Consider the following 17,641-nt stretch of genomic DNA (forward strand, 5'->3'; position numbering starts at 1 on the left):
GAAGTTGGTCCCCACAGGCTGGACTAATTAAGTCAGTAACTTCACCCATGGTGCCCAAGTGCCAAATCCCCTAAGGCATTCTGGAAAAACTCTGAAGATCAAGGGGGTAATTGTCAAATAGTTTGAGTATAATAACCAAAAAATACTCAAGTGATTGAGTACTTACTGGTTACTCAAAATCTGTTCTATCAACTCAGAAAAAAAGTTGAAATAGCTATTTTGGATTATTACGTTGACACAAGTCATTTTTTCAACAAACTTTTACTGTTTGGTTTTATAGTGTATGTTACATTTTTGATTATTTTTTTGTTACTGTATTGTTTATATGCTTTGTGGTTTGTTTTCTGTGTTGGGGAACACATTAATGTTGGGGTTTGGACTGTTGGCCAGATTAAAACAGATTTTTTGACCTTATGATTAATATTTGGGAGGGCAGTTTTATGGAAAAGGACAAATAAAGCAAAATAAAACGATTGAGTAAAGCGCCAACTGCAGCCCTTGTCTGTCAGAGAGTCCAGTCATACTAAAAATAATAGGGACAATAATAGGGAGACATCATCGTGTTAATACACTTGATTCAAGGGTAAATCTGTCTAGAAAATACACCAGCTTCTACATTACATTAATATATCACAGGACACGCTTCCTTTTCCCATCCCAACATATGCATGTGTGTGTTTTTGTGAGTGGTGTGATGTTGCCTCCTGTCAGGGATGTATTTCACATTCAAACCAGGTAAACGAGGACTGCCTGTTCAATTAGGGACTAAAGCTGCAAGTCTGGGTAAAAAATTAAAAAATAGATTTTGGGGGTCACAGCCTAAAGTTTAGTTAATGATTAGCATCCATAAATGAATGTATGTGTTTGTGTGAACTGGGTTGTGTTGTAGTAAATATATTCACTCCCTGTGGCCCTCCTGTTGTGTATAATTACACCCTCAGCTTCAAGTGTTTTGGATTCATTTGAACTAATTTCAGTCCTCTCTCTTTCTCTCCATTTTCTCTTACCTTCCTCTTCTCCTCTGCCCCTCTTCTGTCCCACACTATCCATCCTCATTTCCCCTCTCCTTTTAATCCCTTCACTCCGTCCATCATTACTCCCTCTCCCCCTCTTTCTCTCTCTCACCATCAGGAGTGTTGTTCAGTATTGAGGTCACGTCTACCTACTTTGCGGTGAGGAATTACTGGCGGGGATATTTTGCTGCCACGTTCAGCGCCTTCATATTCAGGGTGCTCTCTGTTTGGAACAAGGATGCTGGTGAGAAGCAGAGCAGACACACACAGTTGTTAAAGACTGCTGAGCTGACGGTTTATGGAAAGTAGCTGAATAAGACAACTAAGTAGCATTTGCTTCTTGAGATAAACCAGAAGTATTTCAAGTCATCACATACAGAATATCTACAATCCACCAACACAAGAGAATAAATATTCAGATCTCACTTTTCAATTACTGCATTCATTTTTCAATATTTCCCTAATATTGCACTTTATTGAGCCAATAGATCTTGCTCTTTAAGAACAGTTTAATTTAATGTATTGAAGAAATTTTTACTCAAGCTCAACTCAGCTAATCTTACAATCAGGGGTCAACCTTTAGCTTATTTTATTCTCTGCTAAATATCAAATAATACACCTGCTGCTTGTCAACTAATGTTGACAAACTTATAACCAAGGGAAATAGCAAGAAAAGGTAAGATGGAGCAGAGAGAGAAGGCTTTAAAATAAGTGGCATTTGCACCAACGTTATTTTAGTTAACTAAAACTGACTAAATAACTAGAACTAAAATTTGAAAATAATTTCAGTTAACTGAAACTTTAAGCTTTATCAAAAAATGAAAACTAACTAAAACTGTATAGTGCGCTTACAAAACTGACTAAAATGAAGTAAAAATAGAGACAAAATATCCTTACTTTTAGTCTTTGACACAACTATACTGACTGGCACTGACACCCATGTCTGGGGAGTGTAAAATGGCCTGATTTGATTGGTTAAGACTTCACACAGTGATAGCTTTATGTCTTGAGTGTTATTCAAACATCATCTTAAAATATATAAAATAATAAGTCAAAAGAAGCCTGTTTGAATATGTTCTTAAAAATGTATGATGTTCACTCAGCCCTGACATGTATCTAAAAAAAACCCTAAAACACTAAAAGTAATAGAAACTAAACTAAAACGAAGCATTTTTGCAAAATAAAACTAAACTAAACTAACAAAACAGCAAGATTTTCAAGGAACATTTATACGGTGCATTTCGAATGTGTTGAAATTCAAACATTTTGGAGGGAAGTGATATACAAAATATAAAAGATCATTTTATCTGTAAATATTCCATTAGAACCTAAAATGATATTGTTGCATCTATATCCATCAAATCTGTAAGTTCATAGACTTTTCTATACTCACGCAAAACAAATGATAGCTATCAACTGGAAGAAAACTGTTGCACCTACATTAGGTGCTTGGATTGAAAGTATGGTAAATTGTATGTCGATGGAGAGAATAACATATATCCTGAAAAATGGGTTAAAGATTTACAAGGAAATATAGAAATCATTTGAGGAACTTATGAAAAATGGGGACATAGAAGAACTTCTCGAGAGGGAGACTGAGAATAAGATAGCAAGAGAAATAAATTGAAATTTCCCAGAGAGATTGGAGCAGGATTTAAATCTTTAAGTTATGGTTTATACACGGCATATATGTATGTGTGTATGCATGTACAGATGTTTTTATCTCTTTTCTTGCAAATTTGTATTTGAAAAAGAGTATCTAATGTTATGTCTGAAAGAGGGTGGGTGTTGAAAGTATTCTTTTGTTATTATGTTTGTTAATGTCAAAAAAGAAAAACATCTACAATGTACTGTCTGTACATTTATTATGAATTATGCTACAAGAAATAATAAAAACATTGTTTTAAAAAAACGAACAAACCAGCAGGAAAAACTGATTAAAACTAAACTGAAATTGCACACAGAAAGTGAAAACAAAATTGAAATAAAAACTAATGACAAATTCAAAACTATTATGACCTTGATATTGAAAGTTGCATATTATGCAGATGAGGAGTTGAACCAGTGCAGATGCATCATGGACTGTAGCCTCTGTACATGGGGTGCCTCCTCTACTGGCTCAAAAAATGCAAATGTGGTGTCATATAATTTTTAATGATGTTTGATACCTATTTATCTCTGTTGATCCCTTTCAGTTACCATCACGGCTCTCTTCAAAACAAACTTCCGCATGGATTTCCCCTTTGACCTGCAGGAGCTGCCTGCATTTGCAATAATTGGGTGAGGACATTGTGAACACCTATTTCTCTTTGTCAGTAAATAAGCATGTTTTTACTTTGCTCATGCTGTCAATCTTCTAAATCTTGTAAATCCTAGTTCAGGTTGAGTACTAGTTTAAGTTTCATCCTTGTGTTCTAGGATCTCGTGCGGTTTCCTGGGGGCATTCTTCGTCTACCTGAACAGACAGGTGGTCCTTTTCATGAGAAGACCAACAGCTCTCACACGCTTCCTAACCAAACAGTGAGCACCCAGCACCCAAACACGACCCTACACTCCCTGCTGCTGCTGTTGTTGTGGATTAATTCTGCATTTGCCTCTTAAACCACAGTGATTCTGGTCGCAGGCGTTGCTCCCAGAGACTAAAACCATTTGTGCATTCAAACCCAATTTCTCTTAATGTTTTTCAGCCCCACTCTCCCAACTCATCAGTCTCACAACGCTGGCCAGGACAGCAGCAAAGCCTTAACAACCTTTCAGCCAGTTATTCACTCAATGTGGAGATTCACTTATCCTCTGAGACTGAGCAGTCAGGGAACGTTAGACTCCAGCATTAGAGACGAGCAGCAGCAGGAGAGCTGTACAATCAGCAGTGCCACACACTTGTACTAACACACTTATTTCTGTTACAACTTTGACTTATTATGCCATGTGGTGGCTATATGGGAGCACTCTGATTCCTGTTAATGGCTGTGTGTTTCTGTGTGTTTCTGTGTGTGTACGCCCAGTCGATTGATCTACCCAGGTGCAGTGACGCTGATCATTGCTACCTTCACCTTCCCTCCTGGATTCGGACAGTTTATGGCTGGAGAGGTTAGACTGAATCAATCTCACGCTCTCTGACTTCTTTTTGATGTCTGTACATTAATATTTATGATGTTTCAGAAAAAGGAGGTTAGTGGGGTTTTGCTGCAAGGTTTTGTCATGTTATGCAGCACATGCAAGCAAAGAAAGGCCTCCATGATTTGAATTTTATGCGCAACTTGAAAGGGAAACTCCACCGAGTTTACACATCAAAGTATGTTTACAGGTCTCAGTATTACTACTCTATATGTGAGAAAAGTTTTATTGAATCATTTGGAGCTCAGAGGGAGCCTTATGGAGGCTGGAAAATCGCCCCAAATGATGTCATTCGAGGCAAGGTTTGCAAGGAATGAAAGTCTTAAAATATTTAAATATCTGTTAGTGTGGAGCTCTGCCCTGAAGCTTCTTCATGCTTATGCTTGTAGCTACAAATTAAAGTAAATTAGCCACAATTGGTGTCAGTGGTAGAGTTGCATTTTGGGTAATGCACTACATAGTTGAATTTTTTTTTTTTTTTTTTTTTTGCCAAGCTTTCTGTTTTGTTTTTTTTTTTGTTTATGAACTAATGAGCAAATTTTGTTTGTTTTCATTTTCTTGGTGCAACTATGATTTGACTAAAATTTTCCTGGTGAAATAGATGCACCAATTTTGAAAAATAGGGCTGATGATGAAACCAGTGTTTAAAGGGATATTTCTGTATTTTTGAAGCGTGGTTGTATGAGGTAATTAGAGACAGTAGACACTATTGTCATTAGCCTCCAGAGATTTCAGTGAGCATTTCCCCTTCATTCATAACTGAGCAGTAATAACTCATTTTCAGCTTAATAAAATAATGCCAAACACAGAGGCTTCAAAAATGCATAAAAAATGTTTGATGTAACGTACAACTGAGCCAGCATTTTTTTGTCCCTTTTTTTTAACCTAAAACTCACTAAAGTACACCGAGTAGCTATACCCATCTAGCCTAGCTTCTCCAAGGGTGCCCTGTATGAAGAGGCAATGCTCTCTGAAATCACTGGAGGCTAATGGCATTACTATCGTCAAGTACCTTATCCAACCCAACTTCAAACATACAGAAGTATCCCTTTATTAAAATAACAATTTAGCCAATGCCAATACCACTACTGGTGTTTTTTTTTTCTCTTCTTTTGGTGTTAGACTCCCTATGTGCTAATGTTTTCTACAGATCAGAGACCAACATAATAATTCCTCTGCCCTATTTAAAAAAAAACCCTCCTCTTTAAAAAAAACAGTCAGGTACACCTGATGACAGCAATAAATTGATTGGACACAACAAATAAACATTGGCTTACAGTACTTGCTGATGTTTGAAAAAGGTCAGATATCAGCTGATACCATATGTTAAACGAATGCATTGGTACAGCCCTAATATGGGGGTTAAAACTGTAAAGTAGTCTAAGCATGTATGCATCCATTCATTCTATCTACTGCACTGCTTATTAATGGCAGCTGCTTGTGGTTGTATTCATATTTCTCCATGTACTTACTTTTTTTCCCCAGAGTTGCAAAACCACACACAAGCAAAGTCACAGGTTTCCCTTGCCTCATCAGTGTGGGCAATGACAAGTCAGGGTCTGGACTATTGCAGTGATCAAAAAAACTTTTTTGCTTTCTTGACTGCCAAAGAACTATACGAGTTATAATGGAGAACTAGCAGCAACACAGAAAGCTTGAAAAGTCATGAAAACATCCAAAAATGACTCTCTATCACAGTGAAACAAGGTAAATACATGTCTGCTTAGGGTTGTCATAATACTGTATGTGTTTCGTTTTTTACGTGCAATATTGTGCAGAACTCCAAAAACTGAGGCTGAAGTAGATGTGGTGAATAAGCTGCCTGAGGGCACCGCCAGACAGGAAGGAGGATTGGCACAACCTCAGTTGTTCTGGATTTCTCTGGATAAGCATGGCATAGGCTACTGTAAAAGTGGGTAGCAGGGCCTGACATCCACAGTCCCTGATTGTACGGTGGATGTCCCAAGGGCCTGAAGACCACCAAGAGTGGAAAGGCAAAAGAAATGCCATTGAACTTGATCTTGGCAGCAGAGTGCTTTGTGCTTGTGCACATGACTATATATCTTTTTCATTATCCAGTAAAGGACTTTTAACCTTAAAACTTCACTGGATCAGTTCATATCTGCTTGTTTATCATAGATGTGAGGTGTTCATGATTGTATTTATCCAGAAGTCTAGTGTGAAAATCATTGTGTTTATACTTTTCTGTCAGCTGATGCCCAGGGAGTGTATCAACTCTCTGTTTGATAATTTCACCTGGACCAAAATCTCAGGATCCCCTCTCCCTCCCGGCCTGGGTCGCTCTTCTGCATGGCTCCATCCTCACGTCAGTGTCTTCGTCATCCTCGTCCTCTTCTGTATCATGAAGGTATACCTCCCTTTCACTGTGTACTCTGTATGTTTCCATGTGAAAGCATTAAAAAACTGCCAGACTGGTCTTCATGACTACCTTGATCCTGTTTTTATGTTGCAGTTCTGGATGTCAGCAGTTTCCACCACAATGCCCATCCCCTCTGGCGCCTTTATGCCAGTGTTCATATTAGGTAAGAGGATTTTATAATGCAAGCACAGAATCTCCTGCTTAGCTTCCCTTTAGGTTGTCTTCACCAGCATGCTTTATCTCCGTCTCAAAGGAGCTGCTTTTGGTCGCCTCGTGGGGGAGATCATGGCCACTCTTTTTCCAAATGGAATCCTGTTTGATGGGATTGTTTACCGCATTCTGCCAGGAGGTTATGCTGTTATCGGTTAGTCTTTAAACCTTTGTCCTAAAAATGTGCTACCAAAGGTCCTGAGACTTAATAAAGACTTCCTAGATTTAGGAAAAATGCTTGAATGAATAACTTTGAAATTTAAAGTGTTTGACTGTTAAAGGCAAGCATCGTCTGGCTATGTGTGTTTCAAAATAAAAGCTTAGAGGCTTCTCTTCTTTCTTTCAGGTGCAGCGGCAATGACAGGAGCCGTCACACATACAGTTTCCACAGCCGTCATCTGCTTCGAGCTGACAGGTCAGATCTCCCACATCCTTCCTATGATGGTGGCTGTCATCCTGGCAAACATGGTGGCCCAGGGTCTGCAGCCATCTCTTTATGACTCCATCATCCAGGTGAAGAAGCTGCCCTACCTGCCTGAGCTGGCCCTCGGGCACATCAGGTGAAGTTCAAACAGCCAGAACCCCGTGTGTTTATACCTTTCATGTTGTTTACTGTATTACAAAAGGTGTTTACTGTTTTGTCTCTCTTCATTCAGCAAATACAACATCTTTGTGGAGGACATCATGGTGCGCAAAGTCAAGTTCCTGTCTTCTCAATCTACCTTTCGGGAACTGAACTATCTGTTGGAGAACTCAACTCTTAAAACCATTCCTCTGGTCGACTCTAAAGGTTGGTTAATCATATTTGTTTGACTTTTCTAGCTTGTCCTTTTGACTACTAGCAGACATGTGACTGCCACAACGTCACTCACTACAGTGTACAGCAGTAGTACTGGTTTTAGGCTATTTGGTATTTTAGTCGATAATGACATTCAACGTGTATTTTAGATCCATAAAAGTACCAGGAAGTCACGAAATCAAAATTCCTACAACTGCTGTGACTCTGAAAAGAGCTGAGTCACAAACTGTGAAACTTGTGAAGTGTGGACTGAAAGAGGCGGTTCTTTGTTTAAAGACCTTGTGATTATCTTTGTTCTGTTTTCATTAAAAATTAGAAAAAAAAAGCTCATTAGACTACACAGAGGGCATTCACAAGTAGTCTTTCTGTTTTCAACATCTCATCAAATCTAAAGTCACCAATAAGATTCACTTCTTAAATCATAACACAGGCTTTTGCTAGCATTAGCACTAGCCCAATCAGTGCTACTGTTGCACAGGAAACATTGCTCTGGCAGTGGGAATTTCTTAGCCTTTAGATTAGACTTAGACTTTAGATAAAACTTTGATTAGTTTCAGTCCAAAATTATTTATTTTCACTCTTTAAAGTATTAGTCTAGTTTTAGTAGAGATAATTCAAGGCATTTTTGTCAAGTTTCAATCAATAAAATTATCAAATTTGAGTCAAACTTCCAGTAACATAAATTCCTTTTTAAATGACTTACTATTAGAGATGGGTTTTGTTTGGGTTTTGTCTGATACTGGTGCTGAATCGTTACTTTATATATGGTGCTGGTGCATGAGATACCAAACAAATCATTTTTCCTAAATGTTGCTGTAAAACAATTCCTATATGCCTTTCTCTGTAGAATCCATGATTCTCTTGGGCTCCATTGAGAGGACCGAGCTTCAAGCTGTCTTCGACTGGTGGCTTTCTCCAGAGAGGCGAGTGTTTGAACGGGGTCAGAGCTCTCCAGGACAGGGCACCAAAGTCAGCTGGGAGTCCTTCACCTTTGTAGATGAGGAGGGAGCTGAGGAGGGCGGAGACAAGGTGAAAAGCAAGCTGAGCTCACTTCATTTTGCCAGCTAAAAATGAACAATGAAAGTGATATAATGTAGCTTTATGTTGTTTCTGCAGACTGCTCCAGTACAGGAGGAATGTAACGGCCCTGTGCCGTCCCCTAAACCTCAGGAGCCCACCACCAACCACACCAGCTTAGGTAACACAACATTTCAGCTACACATTAAGCCCACACGTCACTTTGTCTCATTTTACACGCTTCCATATCATCCCCTCAGACAAGCGTAAGCTGCCGTCAGTCAGGAGGACACTTCAGCGACTTTTCTCCTCCACGTCTTCCTCTGGACAGGCTGAAACTCAGGTAAGATTAACCTCGCATACTCATCAGTGTGACCCAGAACACATTACCGATCTGCTGTCAAGTCATCAGAGATGGTTCAGACCAGGACACCGGTCCAACATGGCAGCTTGAGTCAACCTTGCTAACATGACGGGAGGAGCGTGACACAGTGCATGCATACAGGAGCTGACATGTGCTGTGGGTGAAGTCACAAAGACACTAAGGGTCGTCTTATCATCTTATGTGAAGTTTTTTTAATCGACTAACTTAGCATCTGTCTCTTCCTCTGTCTCTTTTCTCAGGGGACTACAGCCCCTCCCCTTACTGACACCATGACCCCTGAAGAGGTACTGTACATTCCTAAGCACACAACCAACAAAAAAACAATCAAGTTGAACCAAAACAATCATTAGACACTGTGTTTGCTTGTCTCATTCTGATTGGCTGCTGCAGATCAAAGCCTGGGAAGAAGAAGAGCTCGATAAACCAATCGATATGGAGCAGATTCGTATAGACCCCTCTCCGTTTCAGCTGGTGGAACGAACATCTCTTCACAAGGTATTCACAAGTAGTCAATTTTAAGGAAATCATGTTTTTAAAGATAAGATATGGCTTAAGTGGTGTAATCAAATATGGAACTAATACCTAAGCACTAAACAAGTAAGATGAAGCATGGACCAAAAACTTAAGAGGTTTTATGGCATCTCATAAGCCTTATAAAGTATAGGTACAGTGCTTATAAAAAGTATTCACCTTATTGGATGTCTTACCCTTTTATAGATTTTATTAATCAGTCATGGTCAATATAATTTGACTTTTTCTACATTTTTTTCATAAAAAAAACTTCTTTAATGTAAAAGTGAAAACAGATTTCTTCAAAGCAATGTTTAATAAAAAAGTAAAAAAAGTGACTGCATGAATATTCACCCCCCTCAAGTCAGTATTTAGTAGATGCACCTTTGGCTACAATCACATCACTGCATCTGTGTGGATAAGTCTCAGTCAGGCTTGCACATCTGGACACTGCAATTTAACTCCATGCTTCTTTGCAAAACTGCTCAAGCTCTGTCAAGTTGCATGGGGATGGCCCTTTTCAAGTCCAGCCACAAATTCTCTACTGAATTGAGGTCTGGGCTTTGACTCAGCCACTCGAGAACATTCATTTTGTTGTCTTTAAACCATTTCTTTAAAGCTTTCACTGTACGCTTTAGGTCATTATCTTATCTGAAATTAGATCTTCTCTCAAGTTGTAGTTCTCCTGCAGACTGAAAAAAATTGTCATCCAGGATTTTTTCTATTTTCTGCCACATTCATTTTACCCTCTTTTTTAAAACAAGCCTTCCAGGGTTGCCAAGAAGCATCCCCACAGCATGATGCTGCCACCTCTGTGCTTCATAGAGGGGATGGTGTGTTTGTGGTGGTGTGCAGTGTTTGGCGTCTGCCAAACATAGCGTCTTCAGCAGTTGTTGTATGCAGTCTCTCCCATCTCAGCTGCTGAAGTTTGTAATTCCACCGGAGTAGTCATGGGTGTCTTGGTGGTCTCTCTCACTCGTCTCCGTCTTGCACAGTCACTCAGTTTGTGAGGCCGTCCTTATCTAGGCAGATTTACACATGTGCCATAGTCCTTTCATTTCTTGATGATGGATTTAACTGAACTCTGGGGGATGTTCAGTGCCCTAAAATTGTTTTGTATCCATCCCCTGACTTATACTTTTCAATAACCTTTTCTCTGAGTTGCTTGGAGTGTTCTTTTGTCTTCATGTTGTAATAGTAGCCAGGGATACTGATTAGCTAGTGATGTGACCTCCAGACACAGGTGTCTTTATACTACAATAACTTGAGACACATTCACTGCACTCAGGTGATCACCATTTCACTAGTTGCGAGACTACTAGCACCAATGGGCTGGACCTCTGTTGAATTGGGTTAAAGGGGGTGGATATTTAAGCAGTCACTTATTTTACCTTACATATTTTTGTTTAATTGACATAACTTTGTAGAAATTTGTTTTCACTTTGACATTAAAGAGGATTTTTTTGTATTTCTTTAGTCAAAAAAAGCCCAAAAAATATTGATCATGATTGATTTATAAAATCAATCAAAGGGAAAAACATCCAAGAGGGAGAATACTTTTTATAGGCACTGTGTGTTTGTCCATGTTGAATTCCAGGTTTGGTTTTCATCCTCATTACAGTAACAGGTGCTAATAGGTTGACAACTTCTCTTTAGACGTAGTTGGGCTAGTTGTTTGTCCCTATTTTCAGTCCTTGTGCTAAGCTAAGCTAACTCCTCTAGTAGTAGTTTGGTTTAATCATTGGCATTAAGGTTAAAAAGTCTTGCACTGTATCTTCAACTTGTTTTCTTTTGTCCTTGTCCTGATTTTGTTGTAACTTCAAGGGCCACTACGCCAATTTTACGCATCACAAGCAGTCAGTTATAACAGTCAGGTTTTCTTTAAGTGGGTCTTTCCAAAGTTAGTAAAAATTACAATGGCGATTTCAAAACAGGGTAAAAGAGCTGTTCAAAAGCAGTTCAAGGGGAGGCTGATGGTGAACTTGATAGCATCCCATAGATGCAGTGCCGTTGAGCACTATTCTGATTTAGGAAACAAGGATTAAGTTGCTCAGAGGCTGTGTCAGATTATATCGACATATATCCAAAGACATCTATGATACTCAGTGTGTAAATGTAAAAAATATCCTGCAAAGAGGAGTGAAGGCAGTGCTAGCACTGCTAACATTAGCCCAATCTTTAAACCAACTTCCCACTGTTACATTGTGAAGCTCATTTGCAGAATTCGTTTTCTTGACTTTAGACTAGATGACTAAACGCAATGACTGTTTGGGTTTAACTGGATGTAAAATTATTCACTTAGGAACAGACAAGAAAAAATCTTGTTTTCAGCTTAAAAAGTCTGCTGCACTCCTGGATAAATGTGCTATTATATCTCTACATACAGTATTTCCTAGTGGAGGGGGCTATCTCTTCTCACCCATGTAGTAGCATGGCTGATGATTGGACAGGGAAGGGTTCACATATAAAAACCTTAATGAAATATGCTTGAGGCTCTGAGTAAATAAGTTGAAGGAAGAATTGTTTCATCAGTGTTAACATAGAGCTGAGAACAACAAACTCAGAGGGAGTTTGACTTCACATTCTTCTCAAGAGGTCATTAGCCTACTTGTTTATATATTTAGTGAAGATATGTGTGGTTTCTGCTTTATTTACATTGAACCTATAGCATATCTTGCCTTTAATATTAAAATTTATCATGAGAACTGTAGTCTACAGAGAAAAACAGGATATCTCAGCCTTGGCTGTATGCATTTTAAAACTCTGTGTCTAGAATATTGCACCTTGTGAACAAAGAAATTGAACGTACCCCTCACTACAACTTGTCTCCGTCTTTATTCCTTTTGCTTTAAATCCTGAATCTTAAATTTTGATGCTCATACTCACAGCAGATCCAGATTTGCCCTTTATACACTGAAAGAGAAAATGTTTACAGAACCGGTGCAGCTGTGTGAGCAGAGAACTGTCACAACAACACATCTAACACTCAGTGGATCACGTCTTCCTCTCTCTCATCTCTCAGACACACACCCTGTTCTCTCTGCTGGGTCTCAGTCACGCCTACGTCACCAGTATTGGAAAGCTGGTGGGTGTTGTGGCGCTGAAGGAGGTAAAATCCCTTTTTTAATTTCTTTTTTTTTTTTTTTTTTTTTAATTGGCCTGTTTTTGTCCCCTCTCTTTGTCTCATCCTGTAATGCAGCATGACAGTGAGATGTGATGATCTCAGTTATGCTGTTACTGGGTGCATCATGCTTTACGCTCTGATTCATGCCGTTATTCCATTAACCGCCCACAGCTCATCCCTACAATAGCACTTCATCATGTTTATTTGCTTTTGTGTTGCTTCATTGTATGTTTGTCTACAGTTACAGAAAGCCATAGAGGGCTCCACCCGCAGCGGGGTGAGGCTTCGTCCCCCTCTGGCCAGCTTCAGAGATGCCAGCAGGAAAGCCAAAAAGCACCAGCCTCCCTCTTCCACCCCTTCCTCCCCCACTCGGGACAGAGACCTGTGGGGGGAGGGGAGCCAGAGAGATGAGTCCAAGGAGGATTTCCGAGGGACATCGCTGACTTCCAGAGGAGGTCCCGGGGTTGATGCCGCTCCCTCCACCCCCAGCAACGTAGAGGGCAGCTCGCCCATACCGAGAGGAGCCGAGGCTGCTTCAGAGGAGCCGGCGGCCCCCTCCACCTCCTCCCCTACCTCACTTTCACCTCCTGCCTCCCCTGTTTCACCCACCAGCCCTGTGCTTACGCTTTCTTCGCTGCAGGAAGAGAGAGAGAGCGAGGAGTCAGATGAGCCCATCTAGAGAGAGAGGACTTTTATCTTCTTTTAATTTCTCTCATTTTTCTCCCGGAGACAGAGCTGCAGCCTGGGTGGAGTTGTCCGGCCCACCCACAGACTCTTTGCAGGATGAGATGGTGCACACAAAACTCCTGAAACTTGTAGAACTGGATCATTTTTCTACTCTCACAACAATCACTTTTCACTTTCCGAATCTCAGGTGCCTTCCTGTGTCTTTGAACTGCAGACTGACGGACATGTTCAGTCAACACATCTCAAAATGCTGAATGTAGCAGTCCATCATATATCAATGTCTGTTTATTTATGTGCCTTTGATCGAAAATTAACTGACAGCAATGAAATGTATGATATTTAAACATGTAATAATGAAGACTTAATTAATGTGACGGAGGTCACACTGATCATGCATTTTAAGTTTACTAATTGAAGTTAATTCTAAATGATGACGTACATTTATCCTATATTTGTCGTATGGTAAATATTCAAATTGTTATTACCAGAATGTAATTTTTAACAATAATAAATATTTAAATCAACTTGTAGCTTTTTCTTATTATTTACAACAAGAATGAACAAAGACTGCTCAAAAGCTCCCCATCTGGCCCCCAAAGAGAAGATTAAATTCAGAAAATGTGAGGAGGAAGAAAGATGTTGTGGTTTTTAGAGTATCTTTTGTCTTTAAATCCCTACAGCTATCAACATCAACATTAAAACAATCAAGATTGCAACGGTCTTATCAAGAATGACTAAATGTTTGATCCATTTTCTTTACAGAAACTCACCTGTCAGCTATTATAAATAAATATGGTGCATGATAAATGCGCACTTATCAGTCCAGTCCTGATTAAATCTGTGTCAACTTTTCACCTCATGCTCTTAGAGAGTGTTATTTTCATGCCTGAGAATCAAAACAAAAGATGTTTTTCCTCCATTTGTTTTTCATCAGCATGTAAAACCTTGTGATGGTTAACATGTCTAGAGATATGTGGTAAAATATTTGGGATTGCCCATAGGCAATAGGGACTGGTCTCTTTGTTAATGCTTAAGCATTATTACCAAGGAGGTTATGTGATCAGGTCCGTTTGTTAGTTTGTTAGTTAGTTAGTTAGTTTGTTTGTTAGCAACATAACTCAAAAAGTTATGGACGGATTTTGATGAAATTTTCAGGAAATGTCAGAAATGGCATAAGGAAGAACTAATTAGATTTTGGGACTGATCCAGATCACCGTCTGGATCTAGGAATTTTTCAAAGGATTCTGTACTATTGGGAGATAGGGCTTATGGCGGAACTCTGTGCTGTTACCACTTTACACCAGGAGATGGCGGACATGAGTAACTTCAATCCCAGCATCATTTTGGCTGAGGTTCCATTCAAAGTTTTGGAGTTTATAGAGTTTGAAAGATGCGTGCCCAGACGAGGAGATGAAACGGAGCGTAACAGAGAGAAAGACAGTGAACTGTTACGAGAATACTCACAATGCTGGGAGGAATAGAGGACCACTCACCCTCTGCCATGACTTTTAGTCATCCAGTGAGACCATGGGTGAGACTGTCAGAGCATCTGTTGGCACCAGCAGGCAGTGCTTGCACCATGACAGGCCACCTGTTGTGGAATCAATACTTTGCCTCACTGTATTTCCACCCCATCGGGAAGGGAGTAATCAGCGAATGTTGTGGTGGGGGGTACATGGGGACAGATCCAGAAATTTATTAAAGGATTCTTCACTATTGGGACATAGGGCTAATGGCGGAGGTCTGCATTCTCTGAGTGCTTTTCTAGTTTACATTTGGAAAGAAGATAAAAAAAACTAATACAATATGTTAGTTGGACCAAAATATTTATTTTAATTAAATTGAAAGTCTGGCTCCCAAAGCGCCTGTCAAGACTAAATCTGGCCTCTGTCTACTCTGAGGTTATCAAGATCAGCACCTATTAGCTTAAACAATGATAACGCTAAGGATTTTGGGTTATAACAAGTGTCTGAATGTCTGAAGAAGTAATTACATCTGTTAATCTTTTTTTATCAGTGTATCTCTTTTTTGTTTGTGGGTCCTTGTTAGGGCCCACTCAGTGATGTATTACAGGGTTTACGCAGGTATATACGCAGGTATATAAAGTATGTCCACTTGCTGTTTAGTCTCCTACGTTTAGTCCACACTGAAAGACCAAACAGTTTAAGGTTGTTAGAAAAAACAAGTTGCATTAACTTAAAAATCCAAAAACAGCTATTTCAGCTCTGTTTTCTGAATTAATAGAAAACATCACTTCAGGTAATTATTGTTATTGTACTCAAATTATTTGACAATCATCACTTAATCTGCAGTTTTCCTAGAAGTACACTTTTGCTAACCTTGTAAAGCAGATGGATACGCCCACTTCCTTGTTCTTCACTGGCGAATCTATCTTGTTAAGCCCCCGTCTGAACCATTTGGGCCCGGTTAGCCAGTGACAGGACCAATCAGCGATTAGGGGCAGTACTACCAGGCACGGCAGTGTCGTGACGTAAACAAGCAGCAGCAAGAGCTGGTGCAGTTATGGAGGAAGAGATTAGGGTGGATGCTGCTAAAGCACCAGTTTTATCAGAACTTGATGACATGTCTTCATGAAAAGAAGAACAAAGATCAGCAGTGAGTTGTTTTCTTTTCAAAAACGACAAAAGTCGAATACTAACGTGTCTATAGTCGCCATGTTTCCTGTTAATCCTTGGTAGCAGCGCAAGCGCTGCTCCATAGCTGCTACGTCACGTGTTTCGTTGCTCTGTTTGGCCCGTGGAGATGTTACAGACAGAACGTTAAGCCAATCACACTCCGAGTTTTTTTTCAAATCCTCTGCCTTTTCTCATACGTTTCCTATTGAAGCTTTCCCAGATGGATGTGTCTGGCGTGTCTGGTTACACTTTTGCACCATGAGTGAAGTTACTGGTTCAGTTAGACAGGTCTGAAACTAACTGAACCAGGAGTAGAACTGAACATGATGGAAGAGGACTTCCTGGTCTAGTGTGAAACCTCTCAGTTACTGTCACTTGTAGTCATTGAAGTTGGCGTATCTTGAGTGGCATAAATGTTCATGATAAAGTTGGTGATAAGAATAAAGGGTGAGAACATGAAGTTTTATGAAAAGTACTTAAACATGTTTTAGTTGGATTTAAAAGAATTTTGAAGTGTAGGAAAAATTTCATCGGGGTAGTTTAACTTAAAAAGGAAAAGTTAATCTGACATAAATAGTAAAATTAAGTTGATATAACTTAAAAACGCTAAGTACCTGCTGCTAAACAAATCAATTTTTTTCAGTTACATTAATTCTTTATGTAATCAGCTGCCTCTGTTTTGAGTTTTATCAAATCATTGAAGATTACTCAAAAAATGTATTTACACTAGTTAAGACTTAAAATGTAATCAGTTTCAAAAACAAGTCTGTGTATTTTAAACTTAAGTTTCACATGAAGGTGAGTATTTATTTATTTTTTATCTGTGTTGTGGCCTTTCGTAAAATGCAAACAGCGCTTTAGCTCACTGACAATGTGCCTCTTGAATAACTCCCTCCAGAGTTTTGAGCTTGAAATATCACTGTGCCAGTTTCTCCTGTTTGATGCCAGTGGTGAGTGGTGTTATCAATTTTGTTTATATGGCGAAAGAAGCAATGTGGCCACTAAATCATGCCATTCTTTCTGGAAACAGCCTGAAAGGGAATGCTTTTATTTACAAGCATGGCTGCTGATGCAGTGAGATCATTTCTAAAGGGGAAAATGGCTCATAAAAAACAGATAGTTTATGAACAGAGAAAGAAAATCAAACACTGCAGAAATGTAAAGACAGTCTGGAATGTGCTGCTATAATAAAGAAGCCTGGTATAATAGACCAAAAGATTACTCAAGAAATCTAAAAGAGCTCAAGATGTGCCAAGTACAGGGAAGCCTCATTCAATGATAAAATAAGTCTGTGGAAGCCTTTTTGGAATTATTGTGTATATTAGGGAAAAGTATGGATCATCATTATACTCCTAAAACAAAAGATGCTGGTGATAGCCTAACCGTGCAGTTGCTCTCCCACTATCTCTATTAACAGACACCTGAATGCACCACTGAGGTCAGTGCTTCTCTAAACAATAATCTAAAGACACAAACTCCATATTAGACGTTTTTAATGAGACTCATTTAGGGGTTGATGGGAAAATGGTCACTGCAGAGGAACAGTGAAAAAAGGTTCCCATCATTCCTGTCTCTGAGTGAGGTGCTTTGCCCACACATTGAAGGACAGAGCCCTGTTGACATGGCACACTTTCTACACCACATAAGTACATTTTTTGCATTTTTATGTGGATGAAGATGTTTGACAACGCAACTTGTGTGGACAGGATTATTTTTGAAAGTGAAGGAAGACAACCTACATTTTTCAAAAGGAACCCACCTAT

At 39.4% G+C, this 17,641-nt stretch overlaps 1 protein-coding gene across 3 annotated transcripts in view; it reads left to right on the forward strand.

Moving 5' to 3' along the window:
* Positions 1-13,723, forward strand: part of clcn1b (chloride channel, voltage-sensitive 1b) — a 48,299-nt gene extending 34,576 nt beyond the window's left edge. For 2 of the 3 annotated variants that reach the window (XM_041793142.1, XM_041793143.1), the window contains exons 8-23: positions 1,132-1,257; positions 3,209-3,293; positions 3,432-3,533; positions 4,019-4,103; positions 6,343-6,498; positions 6,604-6,673; positions 6,764-6,874; positions 7,067-7,280; positions 7,377-7,510; positions 8,367-8,548; positions 8,636-8,717; positions 8,797-8,879; positions 9,161-9,205; positions 9,312-9,416; positions 12,454-12,540; positions 12,797-13,723. In XM_041793142.1, coding sequence (XP_041649076.1) covers positions 1,132-1,257; positions 3,209-3,293; positions 3,432-3,533; positions 4,019-4,103; positions 6,343-6,498; positions 6,604-6,673; positions 6,764-6,874; positions 7,067-7,280; positions 7,377-7,510; positions 8,367-8,548; positions 8,636-8,717; positions 8,797-8,879; positions 9,161-9,205; positions 9,312-9,416; positions 12,454-12,540; positions 12,797-13,234 — 2,105 coding nt within the window. In that variant the 3' untranslated portion in view covers positions 13,235-13,723. Of the gene's footprint in view, positions 1-1,131; positions 1,258-3,208; positions 3,294-3,431; positions 3,534-4,018; positions 4,104-6,342; positions 6,499-6,603; positions 6,674-6,763; positions 6,875-7,066; positions 7,281-7,376; positions 7,511-8,366; positions 8,549-8,635; positions 8,718-8,796; positions 9,057-9,160; positions 9,206-9,311; positions 9,417-12,453; positions 12,541-12,796 lie in introns of those variants that run through there. The other variant, XR_005992200.1, reaches the window with a different exon arrangement.
* The last annotated feature ends 3,918 nt before the right edge of the window (positions 13,724-17,641 follow it).

The sequence above is a fragment of the Cheilinus undulatus genome, linkage group 8 (genome assembly GCF_018320785.1).
Source record: "Cheilinus undulatus linkage group 8, ASM1832078v1, whole genome shotgun sequence".
Taxonomy (NCBI): Eukaryota; Metazoa; Chordata; class Actinopteri; order Labriformes; family Labridae; genus Cheilinus; species Cheilinus undulatus.